The 14169-nt window shown below is 42.0% G+C and overlaps 1 protein-coding gene across 2 annotated transcripts; it reads right to left on the bottom strand.

The window, feature by feature from the left end:
• Nucleotides 1-2489: 2489 nt before the first annotated feature.
• LOC111952857 (lipoprotein lipase-like) lies at nucleotides 2490-10292 on the bottom strand. Of its 2 annotated transcripts, XM_023971807.2 has the most exons (9): nucleotides 10015-10290; nucleotides 8122-8318; nucleotides 7821-8000; nucleotides 6007-6118; nucleotides 5628-5861; nucleotides 4329-4692; nucleotides 3860-4078; nucleotides 3426-3524; nucleotides 2490-3317 (listed from the first exon to the last, which is right to left on the bottom strand). In XM_023971807.2, the coding sequence occupies exons 1-8, from the start codon at nucleotides 10109-10111 to the stop codon at nucleotides 3431-3433; spliced, it is 1497 nt and encodes a 498-aa protein (XP_023827575.1). In that variant the 5' UTR covers nucleotides 10112-10290; the 3' UTR covers nucleotides 2490-3317; nucleotides 3426-3430. The 2 variants fall into 2 exon arrangements, with proteins under 2 accessions (XP_023827575.1, XP_023827576.1); XM_023971808.2 differs by lacking the exons at nucleotides 2490-3317; nucleotides 3426-3524 and having other exon boundaries at nucleotides 4002-4078; nucleotides 4309-4692; nucleotides 10015-10292.
• Nucleotides 10293-14169: the final 3877 nt, after the last annotated feature.

Consider the following 14169-nt stretch of genomic DNA (forward strand, 5'->3'; position numbering starts at 1 on the left):
ATCACTGCAGGCTTTGTGCCATGGATCATCACAGCAGGTTCCGGACTGTGGACCGTCTCAGGAGGTTCCGGACTGTGGACCGTCTCAGGAGGTTCCGGACTGTGGACCGTCTCAGGAGTTCCGGACTGTGGACCGTCTCAGGAGGTTCCGGACTGTGGACCGCCTCAGGAGGTTCCGGACTGTGGACCGCCTCAAGAGGTTCCGGACTGTGAAACGTCGCCGGAAGCTGCTGGACTGGGAACTGCGCCGGATTGCTCTGGACTGGGAACTGTCGCCGGAAGCTCTGGACTGGGAACTGTCGCTGGAAGCTCTGGACTGGGAACTGTCACCGGAAGCTCTGGACTGTGAACTGTCGCCGGAAGCTCTGGACTGGGTACTGTCGCCGGAAGCTCTGGACTGCGGAGGCGCACTGGAGGCCTGATGCGTGGGACCGGTACAGGTGGCACCGGGCTAATGACACGTACCTCAGGGCGAGTGCGGCGAGGAGGCATAGGACGTAATGGACTGTGGAGGCGCACTGGAGGTCTGGAGCGTAGAGCTGGYACAATCCGTCCTGGCTGGATGCTCACTTTAGCCCGGCAGGTGCGGGGCGCTGGCACAGGACGCACTGGGCTGTGAAAGCGCACTGGAGACACAGTGCGTAGAACCGCATAACATGGTGCCTGAACGGTGACACACACCCCAGGGCGAGTGCGCGGAGGAAACACAGGACGCACCGGACTGGGGAGGCGCACCTAAGGCCAGATGTGTGAAACCGGTGCACATGACACCGGACTGGTGTCACGCTCCTCAGCACGCCCTCTCTGCAGCGCTCTCAACAACAGCACCTCTCTCCGGAATCTTGCGTCGAGCTCCTCACTCGACTCGCTGACTGGCTCTGGTTCACCCCTCGGCTCCGCCGACCACTCCGTGTGCCCCTCCCCCCAAAAATGTGGGGGCTGCCTCTCGTGCTTGCGTCAAGTCCTATATTCCTGGTCTCGTCGCCGTTCCTCTCTCGCTGCCTCCGCCTGCTTCCATGGCAGGGTCTTGTCCCCTGCCATTACCTCCTCCCAGGTCCAGGATGTCCTCCACTCCTGGGCACGCTGCTTGGTCACTTGGTGGTGGGATCTTCTGTTACGTCCGTCGTCGGAATGAGACCAAAGCGCAGCGTGGAAAGTGTACATCTTAATTTATTTTCGAATGAACACCAAAAAACAACAAAAGATCAACGAATGTAAAGTTCTGCAGGGCTAACAGCTACAGTGCAAAAACAAGATCCCACAAACTCAGGTCGAAAACAGGCTGCCTAAGTATGATTCCCAATCAGAGACAACGATAGACAGCTGCCTCTGATTGGGAACCATACCTGGCCAACAAAGAAATAGAAAACTAGAATGCCCACCCAAATCACACCCTGACCTAACCAAATAGAGAAATTAACAGGCTCTCTAAGGTCAGGGCGTGACACCTTTTTACATTTTAGCAGACGTTCTTATCCAGAGTGACTTACAGGAGCAATTAGGGTAAGTGCCTTGGTCAAGGGCACATTGGCAGATTTTTTACCTAGTTGGCTTGGGGGATTTTGAAACAGAGACCTTCGGTTACTGGCCCAATGCTCTTAACTACTAGGCTACCTGCCACCCCTTACTTGAATAAGATTAAGGAGCGGGAAGTCACTGGAAGCTTTGTTATATGTTCTGAAATTGAATGTAGATTGTGTATTATTGAATGATATTGTCTGTTTATCTCTGCTTGGATGTGTGAATGGGTTTATACTTTATAGTATTTCTAAGGATGATCCTGGAAAAATGTTCATGTTTACAACTATCTTTCCATTAAAGCACTCATTCTACTTCAAAATAGCAGTTCCAATTTATTAAAATATGTATATAGTCACATACAGTATTTACAGGTATCAATAGAGTGCAGATATACTTTCAGAGGTAAAAGAGGGTAAAAAAATATATAGTAATATTCTGTACCATAGAAGTATATGCCAACATGGTATTTACACATGGTGCACTTAGCAAGTAACCGCTTTAGTAACCTTTTCTCAGTTTTCAGTGCAAAAGTGTTTCATCTCCCCTTTATACAGGCTCAATAGAACAGGCAGAAATTAAATGAGTCACAATGATTTACAATACCGATCTCAAAATATATCATATTTGTTATAATTAGCCTACTCAGTGCTGTTGAAAATAGTCTGACATTTAGATATGATCACAATAACATTGTTTCTAATATCCTCATTACCTGCCAATTATTACCTGTAACTTAAACTATGATGCAAAGTAAACTGTGCAGTCTACTGAGGAAGACTGTCATGTTTCTATTGTTGATGTCGACTCACTTTACAAGAACCACTCATTGACTTATTTCAGAGAAGCTTCCTGTTCACAGTTATAAAATGGCATCCACAGCTAAATTAACATTATTTGGGTTATAGTTCAGCAGCAACCATGGATATGTCAGTTAAATACATCACATAAGCACTTGCAATGAAACAGAGGTAAGGGTTCTGTATAAATCGTTGTAATTATTATTTTTGTTTTAAAAGGTATAATATTGTATAACATTGTAATAACGGTTATCCCATTGATATGTAGTGTATTCGGCTGCAAAGGCCGGACTATTGCTGGTCTCAAATGAATTTACTTGTATAAAAACAGCAGTCAATGCATTATTGCTCAAGTGCTTGACTATAATCACAAAGTTATCGGGAATAATTTGCATTTCGGACCTCACAATATTACTGTCTCAAAGACCATGTAAAAGATACAAATAACTATGAAAAAAAACATACAGTATCAACAAATACATGCGGTAGGTTAAGACAAGTTAATTGACAATAAGTTATTTTAAGGCACACTGAGTCCGATCCTATAATCACAAAGTATTGAGGACGACAATGGTGAATGCTCTGTCAGTTTAAGCATARCATAGGCAACACATGAGGTTTTAACTGCAGGTACCTCGAGGCCTCTTCTCATTCTGTCTATGGGTTGAGGTCAGTCAGAGGCACCAACGACTTTGTATAAGAACCATCTCTTTGGGGTTGCCAGAAAATCAGCAAAGACGATGGCATTCACTATCCTTTAGCACCACATCGTAGTTGATGTGGCACAAGTAGACTTAAAAAATAAATAAATACAAATATTCACACATTTGTAATAACACATTTCTGTACACTATATACAAGGTGGAAATGTATTTCTATAGTTTGAATGACAAAATCATTTACAGCTGTATAAATTATTTTTCTAAGTGCTTCGGCAGTGGAAGGAGGGCAATCGTCCGTTGCTCCATACATTCAATATTAGCGGTTCCTGAGGTTAACTCTGTAAAACAAACAGGATTTTTGTCAATGGATCCCTGACTGGCAATAATGCAGGAAAAAAGTACTGCAGGAAGAAAAAAAATAGCTGTTAAAAAAAAAAAAAAAACGCCTTTTTTATGTTTGTTTTTTCCCATTCATTTTGCATTTTACAAACGTCACTTCCTGTTGTAAGCTGAGGGCATGAGGACCTTTAATGCAGAACACCATCCTGGAAAAGGGTCATACAAGAATAGAATATTAAAGGTCAAGTCAACTACTTAAACATTTTTTTAAGGTAAATTCCACACAAAAACTATTAGCCCATTGTTGGTATAGTGCCAAAATGTTTTAAATGTCAGCAATCAAATTCAAGATATATAAAACTTTCAAATTACAGAAATACAGCCGGTATAATGCATTTTGCATCATATGCATCACACAGAATACATCATACAGTCCATTTCTGCACAGATTTTTCAAAACGTTCATATTTCTAATGATTTTATGGATGACAATTGTCTTCATTTCATGATTTTAAAATAAATGAGGCCTCTCAAAACTCACTTTTTCTGCGTCTCCCCGACTCTGATGCGTATTTTGTGAACCTCCACTTCAGAATCCACAGAGTCATCTGACCACCAAGATGACACCATTTTGAGCATGGACGAGGCTGACCAGTTAGTAGACTCCTGCCACTTGAACTTTACCATCAGGAGGTCACCTATGTCTTTCTCCGCTACCAACAGGAAGGAATGGGTCTTATTGGTCGTTATCTTCTCCTTTCTGCCAATGAGAAAGAGCATAGATGCTCAACAGGTTAATGTCACCTCACTTCACAAGAACAACTAATTTACCTCTGAGTGAAGGTGTCATGTCTAATCATAGAATACAGTAGCACGAAAACTTGAGCTATAGACCATAAAGACTTATGTCATTATAAACGTGATAAATGGTGTCAGGTGTCTTATGTTGATATAGCATGTGGTTTGTTGTATGGTTTAGGATTTAACTACCTGTTGGAGCAGGTACTCACAATGTCAGCTTGAGGTCTTCAACCTCTCCTTTGGTTCCAATCAGAGAGACTGTCAGTGAAGGCTCCATCTCAGACCTGTCCACCTTGCTGGAGAAGTGGATCTTCAGCTGGTAATGATAGACTCTGAACGGCATGAAGTCTTTGGTCTTGGTGTACATCTTAATGCTGCGTGTCATGCGAATCTTTCTGATGTTGTAGCCCACGGTGTTACAGTGGTTCTTGCGGCAGCTGAGGCACATTCCGCGGTCGAACATATCGTTGCTCCCGCAGCGATATGCCATGCTGGCCTCCTGCTCGTTGACCAGGGAGTCGATGAACAGGTGAATGGAACGCTCATGGGAACATCTGGGAATGTCAGTGATGGCTGTGAACATAAAGGGTATAGTTGCATTACTGGTCCACGTTCAAAAACCAGAGTTGAGATTCTCAATTGAAGGAGAAAGTTTCCTTCCCTAACATTACCATTATAGATAGTAATATCAACCTTTATCTGGGGCCCTACAATAAGAGTTATGTTGCTGGTGACCTTCTGAAGGGATTATCTCTAGCTGTGATGTTTGGGGGCCTCTGTTTTAACAGTAATGAATGGGCCTTTGTCAGGCTGACAGCTACAATGTTAGTCGTAAAGACAGATAAGCGACTAGCTGCAAAGTTACTGCAACTTCTGTTATATTGTTGTACTGACTTCACCACCCTATTGTTCACAAGCCCTGCCATCTTCAAATAAATTACAAGTGGACAATTACATGTCTGCCTTAGCCAATGATACATCAGTACCCAAATTGACAACAGAGTCATTGTGTGGAAAGTGATTGCGAGTGTTGTTATATACACTGAGTATACAGAACATTAAGGACACCTGCTCTTTCCATGACATAGACTGACCAGGTGAATCCAGGTGAAAACTGTGATCCCTTATTGATGTCACTTGTTAAATCCACTTCAAATCAGTGTAGATGAAGGGGAGGGGACAGGTTAAAGAATGATTGTTAAGACTTGAGACGTGGATTGTGTATATGTGCCATTCCGAGGGTGAATGGGCAAGACAAAATAGGTAAGTGTCTTTGAACGGGGTATGGTAGTGGGTGCAAGGTTTGTGTCAAGAACTGCAACGMTGCTGGGTCTCACGCTCAACAGTTTCCCTTGTGTATCAACCCCAATTGAGGCTGTTCTGAGGACAAAGGGGAGGCTACAACTCAATATTGGGAAGGTGTCCTTAATATTTTGTGCACTAAGTGTATGTCTAATATGTCACCAATTTTATAGTGACACACAAAAATATCTAGATGTGATTCTCACCAAAGAGACCATATTTGGAAATAGTCTCCAGGGTGCTTTGCAGATTGCAGCCTGGCTGGAAACTGCCTCCATTGGGGTATATGTCCACATGACCCACAGGCTGCTGGATGCCGATGCTGAAGCCCAGAGAGCCCCGCGTGAAGGTGTGAAGAACGTCCACAAAGTGAGCATCATCTGGGGACAGGCGGTGGTGAGCATGCTCTCCCTCAAAGTCTGGACCGGCTGGGTCAAGACCTGTAAAGAGAAGCGGGCCAATCAGTGGGTAGTGGAACAAGCCAAAGCCCTATGAAAGAAAGTTCTTGCAGTCCAAAGAAGCAACTAATGATTAGCAACAGTGCTATTATCTGGTCTTTGTTTCTCTATAAGACATTATATTTACCAGTTATTCTGCCCACTTTATTAGAGGCGTGACTCCCAGCGAATCCTGCCACATGAGCACCCAGACTGTAGCCAATGAGGTGGAGGTTTTCAAGAGGGATGTCGGTTGCCTCCTATAAAACACATTGGAGTAAAGTGTCAAGTTCATTGCCATAGAAACTAGGAGTGTGAACATTTAAAAGTTAAAACATTTAAACAAAGTTGGGATCCTTAACGTTAAGAAAAATCTCTAACCCACAATTTAAATCACAGTGTAGTTATCACAAAACATTATCTTCCATGTTGTAGCCTAACTAGACTATATGGCTATAAAAGGCCTGGGGGAAAGTTGCTGAATTGAAATAAAACCAGACAGGAAGAGGCGAACTTTAGGCTACTTAGGTGAATCCGCGAGGCATGCAAGACAATTAAGACATTGCGAGATTCAGATTAGTAAGACATATAGCCACGGTTCTGAGTGCCTGCTCTTTCTCTTTGCTAATGACAAGAGTGTGTGTTCAGTCTTCGGTCTGCTGTATGTATAATATCCAGGCTTAGGCTATTCATGGGACCGATGTCGCCAGGATACAGAGYTATCTTCGGGCCAGTCTTGTGAGCATGGGTAAGCTCCTCTTCGTTGCTGAGCGGGTGGGGGTGTTTTTGTCTCATATTAGGAAATTACAATAGGCTACTGGTATAGCCTGTATCGATTACCCTTTTCAGATATAATGGTGTGTGGCCCCTTGAAAACGCTTCCGCTACGGCATGTTTGTTTATGTTAGGGTAGGACAAACCACGGCTTTTTAAACGCCAACACGAAACCTTCTCTGGAGACATGAAAGGCATTTTACTTGTCTGTAAGTGGCGTGCAATGTTCCCTCAAAAATAAATTAAAGCACTGAGCAAATTTCAGGTCTACTAAGCGCAAACTTGAACATTCTGAAAATTCTGTGCAACTTCCAGTGTGCATTTACTGTGAAAATTGAGGCTATATCCCCTTTAAGTTACAGTTTTAACAGTGGCCAAGTAGGCTACTGTGGCTATTTGCTCATAATGTAGGCCTACCAGAGTGGCCTACCATCAAAAACAATTAAGCATAATGCTAAAGCAACACTCGGGTGGTTTAAGAGGAACATTTAAATGTCTTGGAATGGCCTAGTCAAAGCCCAGACCTCAATAAAATTGAGAATCTATGGTACGACTTAAAGATTGCTGTACACCAGCAGAGCCCATCCAACTTGAAGGAGCTGGAGCAGTTTAGCCTTGAAGAATGGGCATAAATCCCAGTGGCTAGATRTGCCAAGCTTATAGAGACATAACCCAAGAGACTTGCAGCTGTATTTGCTGCAAAAGGTGGCTCTACAAAGTATTGACTTTGGGCGGGTGAAAAGTTATGTTATGCTCAAGTTTTCTTGTTTTTTTCTTGTTTGTTTCACAATAAAACATATTTTGCATCTTCAAAATGGTAGGCATGTTATGTAAATCAAATGATACAAACCCCCCCAAAATATATTTTAATTCCAGGTTGTAAGGCAACAAAATAGGAAAATTGCCAAGGGGGGTGAATACTTTCGCAAGCCACTGTACATACTTAATAGGACCATTATTCTGCATTGTGAATTAACATGGAATTTAATGTTTTTTTAATCATTTTAAATGGAAAACCGATACAAAAAATTGCAGTTTAAATGTAAGAAAATGTTTCCATTTATCACATCCCTAATAGAAACAATTTACAGTAAATCTTTGTACTTTGTTACCTATGTTTATAACATGTCATTTATACTTTCTCTGAAAAACAGTGCAGTGACTTAGAAGTTGAGTCATCGTACAAACCTCCAGCCAGTCAATGAAGTGAGCGATCTCTTGTCCCACCATCTTGGTGTTCTGGGCGGCTACAGGATAGTGGTTCTGGGCTGCGTACAGCCAGTCCACCACGATCACATTGGCATCCTGCTCTCTCTCATACAGCGCTGACACCAGTTTGGCCACCCAGCTCTCAAACAAGCCGCTCACCTGTTGCAGCAGAGAGAAAGCACAAATGTTTTTTGTTAGTGACAGGGAATCCAAGCCCTTGAGCAATAGTTGTGAAGGACTTAATGTCACAGACATGCTGCTACAGGTTGGAGGGGCTTACTGTCCAGCCATGGATCACAAGGAATGTTTTAGAGGTGCTGTTGAAAGTGCATTCTTTGAGAGACTCGGGGTTGCCGGGGATGATGTAACAGATGTCATSTTCTGGCATCAATGACTTCCGGAGGGAGAATTTGGTGTAGGCATGAGGAGTGGCATCGTTCTTTTGAAACAAGTCCTTGAAGTTGTCCATTAAATTATCTAAGAGAGGAATGTGAACACAACACATTGGCTTTAGAAATATTTGTATATTAATTGGACCATAAACCAGACAGGCAGAATGCACGACAATAGAAAGTAGCTGTAGGCCTATGGATTATAAAATGTTTTGATCCATGCTGCTATTTCTAATCTTAAATCATACTGGTGATGGTGGGGATGCCTGACTGCACAGGCCCCTCAGTACCAGGGGGGCTACTAGGGTTCAGTCGGTCAGACAGATCCCATAGAAACCACAGCTTTTCCCAGCTTTGTTCCTCTAGCTCTGACAAATCGCACAGGGTATAAAAGTAGCTGCATTCACAGTGGGTCAGCGGACTCCTTGGCCAAGGCTATAGGTAAGCACTAAGCTACTGCACTGCAATGAATGGAGGTTGCATTCCATGACGGTTAAAGCAGACACAAATACGTTATATTTTGAATAATAAATAGACCATAGCCTTTGTATTCATATGCAATCTGACTACATTTATGTCTTACTTCACCATTGCAGAAGACCTACATCAAGTTTTGTATAAAACTTTTGAGTTTCTGTAGCCTATCTATACTGAACAGAAATATAAATGCAACATGCAACAATTGCAATGATTTCAGTGAGTTACAGTTCATTTAAGGAAATCCGTCAATTGAAATACATTCATTAGGCCCTAATCTATGGATTTCACATGACTGGTAGGGGAGCAGCCATAGGTGGGCATAGGCCCACCCACTGGGGAGCCAGGCCCTGCCAATCAGAATGAGTTTTTCCCCACAACAGGGCTTTATTACAGACAGAAACACTCATCAACTGTCAGAGTGGCTGGTCTCAGACGATCCCACAGGTGAAGAAGCCGGATGTGGAGGTCCTGGGCTGGTGTGGTTAGACGTGGTCTTCGGTTGTGAGGCCAGTTGGACTTACCAGTTGGACTTCCTGCCACGTTGGAGGCGGCTTATGGTAGAAAAATTAACATTCAACTCAACAGCTCTGGTGGACATTCCTGCAGTCAGCATGCCAATTGCACTTTCCCTCAAAACTTGAGACATCTGTGGCATTGTGTTGTGTGACAAAACTGCATATTTTTGTGGCCTTTTCCCCCCAGCACAAGGTGCACCTGTGTAATGATCATGCTGTTTAATCMGTTTATTGATATGCCACACCTGTTAGGTGGATGGATTATCTTGGCAAAGGAGAAAATGGTCACTAACAGGGATACATTTTTGCACAAATACATTTTTGCACAAAATGAGAGAAATAATATTCTTGTGTATGGAACATTTCTGGGATCTTTTATTTCAGCTCATGAAACATGGGACCAACACATGTTGCATTTTTGTTTTTGTTCATTATCTTTTGTCTACTTTTATGTCCAATATACATCAACATTAGGATTTTTTTCAATACCTAATTATAGTAACCTTACTCAAAAATCGCATGAATGAATGGGCGTTCAGTCGAATACTTGAGGTCATATCCTATACTAACAATTTAGTCTACGTCATCACAAAATCCCAGAAATTTGATACAGCCTCATCATTTAAGTGACAGTATCTAAAGGCTGTCAATTACATTTATAATAATCTGAAAAGTTCGATTCTTCAGATAATGTCATTTTAGCGGCACAAATGCAATGTTTTCTAATCAGATCACAAAACGGAGAATAGTAATTCTCAACAGTAATTTCATGGATTAGCTACTCACCAAGGGTATGAACGTAGTGGTCCTCTTCCAAAGACGAGACATACAATACTGAATTTAACACAAGAAAGTAAAGACATTGCGCTTGCAACCCTTTCATTTCTTTTCAACCTAATAATTCTTATTTGGGGAAATGTCAAGTTTGCAATCACAGACCCTAAAAAAATGTATCGAATGTAAAATGGTGACAATTTTCCACCGGTTAGAAGAGATTCCGTACGTTCTGTGGCGCGCAGTATTGCTATCTGAACCACCTTGAAGTGCCCGGTTCCTAAAGAGGACCTCTCCCTCTGTCGCAAACCTATTGGTTGCTTTTACCCCGCGCAGGGAATGAGGGTATAATGTAAGACATTGATAACTGGCAATGAAGTTAATAATTTTATTCAAGCGAATGTTATTTACTATGTGAAATAGCACAGGCAAATGTTAAATCAGATCTGGCTAGACTGAATTTGCTGTTGCCCATAGCTACAAATGGCTTTGCTCTTGACTTCATGAGGGAAGTTTCATGCCTGAAAATAAATAGTTCATTTAACGCTTCCCCATACAACTTTCTGGGAATGGTGCAGGATAGTTGCTTGGCTTAGGGAACACTCACATTTAAGGAACTTGACCAAACAAAAGAATATTGGTATTTCATTGCTTTGACAGAACCTTTCCTAAAAGTTCAAACAGTTAGATTTGTGTAATGTTCTCTAACTGATTTGACATTGGGAATGTTCTCAAGAACATTACGAAACGTTCTGTGGGAATTTCAGTACTTCAGCATAACATTTCCTCATGGTTCTTGAAGAAAAGGACTAGGCTTTTGGTGGACTAACTTCTGCTGCCACCATGGCTCATCRTCAAAATGCAAATAAGGAGTTTGCAGGTGGAGGTGGGGTTGGATGGTTTTATAAAGCCGGTGGGAAGGATGTGTTAGAAGTTGTGGCTTGTAAGGCCTTGGAGATATATTGGATGTGGTGGTCTGGAAGGGAAATACAAAAAGGGAAACATTAGGAACACAACAAAGTAGTGCCAGGTGACTATGGGGAAATAGGCTTAACATAACATCTATAAACTAAGGAGACTGCCAAGAATAACATAAAGGAGCAATAGCATGGATATAAAGGACATGCTATGAGTTTAGGCCTCATAATACATATAGTTAACTTACATTTCTCCTACAATRAAATAACATAGGGGAACTTACTTCATCATATCACACACACTGGACAGATGAAGTTCTAAGAATGTTATTTAAAATTATAAACTGGGTGGTTCTAGCCCTGAATGCTGATTGGCTGAAAGCCGTGGTATATCAGACCGTATACCACGGGTATGACAAAACATTTATTTTTACTGCTCTAATTACGTAAGTAACTAGTTTGTGGTATATTGCCAATATACCACAGCTAAGGGCTGTATCCAGGCACTCCTCATTGCGTCGTGCTAAGAATAGCCCTTAGCTATACCCCCCCGGGCCTTATTGCTTAAATATATAAGTTCCGTTGTCAGTGTCAACAAAACTCTATCATCTTTCTTGTTAAGTGTGTTCAGGTGTGTTGGCCATACCTGATCTTAATTAGAGCTTGCTTCCTTTGAAAGGGGGAGTGTTTGAAAAAATTCAAATGGACAGCTTTGTATGTATTTAAAAACATGRCATACTAGCTCCATCCTGGTGGCGCAGTGGGCTAATTCCATGGCTAGAGAACAGAAGGTTTGAATGTCACTGATGCCATGTCACAATAAAAAGTGAATGTCTTTGCATGATTAATGCCTAAGGAAATTAATCTCCAATCTATGCTTGGAGTTCAAAAAAGTTAACCCAAATGTTAACCCAAAAAGGAAGTTATTAAAAAACTTCAATCTCAGAGCGTTAATATTACCTCACAGGAAAAATGTCAAGGAACCAGAGTAAAACGTTTTCAGAATCTCCCTACATCCTAAAAACCAATGTTCTTAGAACAGGTRAAATTTTCACTTCTGTTCTCAGAATGTTTAAAAAAYGTTCATTTTCACCATTCAGGAAACATATGGCTTCGTTCCTACAGCCAATGGAAATCAAAAACATACGTTCCCACAACTTCCAAGGAACCAAATGTACTAGCTGGGTTTGAGTTATTTTGTCAATTGATTTATGATAACATGACGCCATAACTATTGGACATATGATCATGTTTTTTTCCCTATACAACGTATCACAGTGCAGAGGGTATTTTACATGCAAGGGGAACCTCAGCCCACATTAGGTCTGCTTGAGGGGACTGTTTCCTACAGCAGGTATGTGTTAAGTGGGCCATGTGGGGTTTAGCAGCACTACTAAAGTGGAACATCATGTTATGAGAAGCAATGTGCGAAACCTGTGATGTCATCAACATTACTGTCTTTAGTTCCAGAAGACTGCTCTGAGTGGAGGAGGCCAGATGGACCAGTATAAATCATAGTCCAATCCTAACCAACCACCCCTCTACCCCCTTTCCCTGAGCCTCTTCCCCTAGCCACCATTCACCATGTTATACATCCATAGCCCCTTGACTTACGTAGAAATTGTGGTCTAGTAATGATGCAAGATCGCTTCAACAACATTTCTCCCCCGCTTTCTAACAAAACAGCATTTGAGCTTATCCAAACTTGCTTTCTGTTGCAAAGCAAATTTCAATTGGATGTTTAGCTTGATCATTTGCGTAGGTACATTCAGAGATGTAGCCTAACTGTCCTGTGATCTCTGTGGGTACACATTAATAACAAATGAACAAATGCATGCTTTTAGTTAGTTGTTGTTTGATTCTTTATGCTGGGACACCCACTGGATGTACTGTGGGAGGAATAGGCCTACAACCAATCAGCAAGACATAGGCCTAGTTGTTTTTAACCCGCTTCCTCACTTAAGACCGTTGATCTTCTCAACATTTGACATACTGTATCAGTCAGTAGGGCTCTGGAGTCCGTGTGAATTGTGGTTGGTCAGCCTCAGAGGTCTGTTGGACCCGTCCTGTGTTTCCATTATCTAAGCAGTGCACCAGTGTGTACGTAGGACTAAGAATAATGTCACCTGCTAGGGTTACATGCTTTCCTTCAAGAATGTGCACATGGCAAGTGTGTCTAGCCTCTATGGTGGACCATTGTTGTCAAGCGCCAAGGAAAATTCCAGAATGGATGCCCTGACAAACCTATCAGAGGCCCCTGGTCGCTCAGAATGAGATGGAAACAAAGTTTGGCTCTGATGCTGGTATTTGTCGCTGTTGTTATGGAACAAGTGGGACAAAGGGGGGAAAATCCCCACAGAAGTTGTCTTATTGTACTGTTGCCAGATTCAACACACATATCCCCTGCTGCTCCCCCCAGAAAAAGCAGCTCTTGTATCGTTCCAGTTGTCATCCAATCTAATGTTGCTTTTCTAGGAACATGACCGAGTTTCCCTGTAAAGCAGGAACAGCAGTATTAGAAAAACAGATGCAATCACTCCCCATTGCTACGGTGCTGCAATTCTGGAGGGAAGCTGATTCAATTTTGGAGGGAAGCATCTCATTCAGTGTTATGGTGACGTAGTTTGTTTTGATGAGATAATGTTGGAAAGCTGTACTGTAGAGATTTGCAAGAGCCAGTAAAATGGTGTGGTTTGGAAGCCAACTGCTGTCCAAAATTTTGGAAGTGATAAATTGTTCTGGACTGCTTTTTCCAGGGTTCTTTTTAAGAATGACATGTGTGGTTGTAATGGCTTCAGGAAGTTCTTACCATGTGAACTGTAAAGATATCCTAGTTTATTTATCATGGTTGTGATGTATAGTGTGTTGTGTAGCTAAATGAGCCAGAAGTGTATATTTTTTCCCATTAGGAACATCTTTAAAATTATTCTGAACTATTACATCTTCACTGCAAACATTTGTCTCACGTTGTTTGCTTTGTTTTTTGGAGCTTTTCATAAGAACTCCAATGGAAAAATGACAATAACATCTTAGAGAGGCATTCTGGGGACAACTGTTTTGGGACAATAGGTTCAGTGAAAAGTAAGGTTTTAACCACATCTTTGTGGGGGTTACAGTCGTACACAAACACAAAAACACAATAAGGAAATATTTCAATGACCTCAAGGGAGGGAAGAGGTTTCCTAACCCTATCTCTGTCCAGCACCTACTTAGACCCATCACCCCTGAGGGAACACAGGCAGACCGGATT

This window comes from Salvelinus sp. IW2-2015, linkage group LG26 (genome assembly GCF_002910315.2).
Source record: "Salvelinus sp. IW2-2015 linkage group LG26, ASM291031v2, whole genome shotgun sequence".
Taxonomy (NCBI): Eukaryota; Metazoa; Chordata; class Actinopteri; order Salmoniformes; family Salmonidae; genus Salvelinus; species Salvelinus sp. IW2-2015.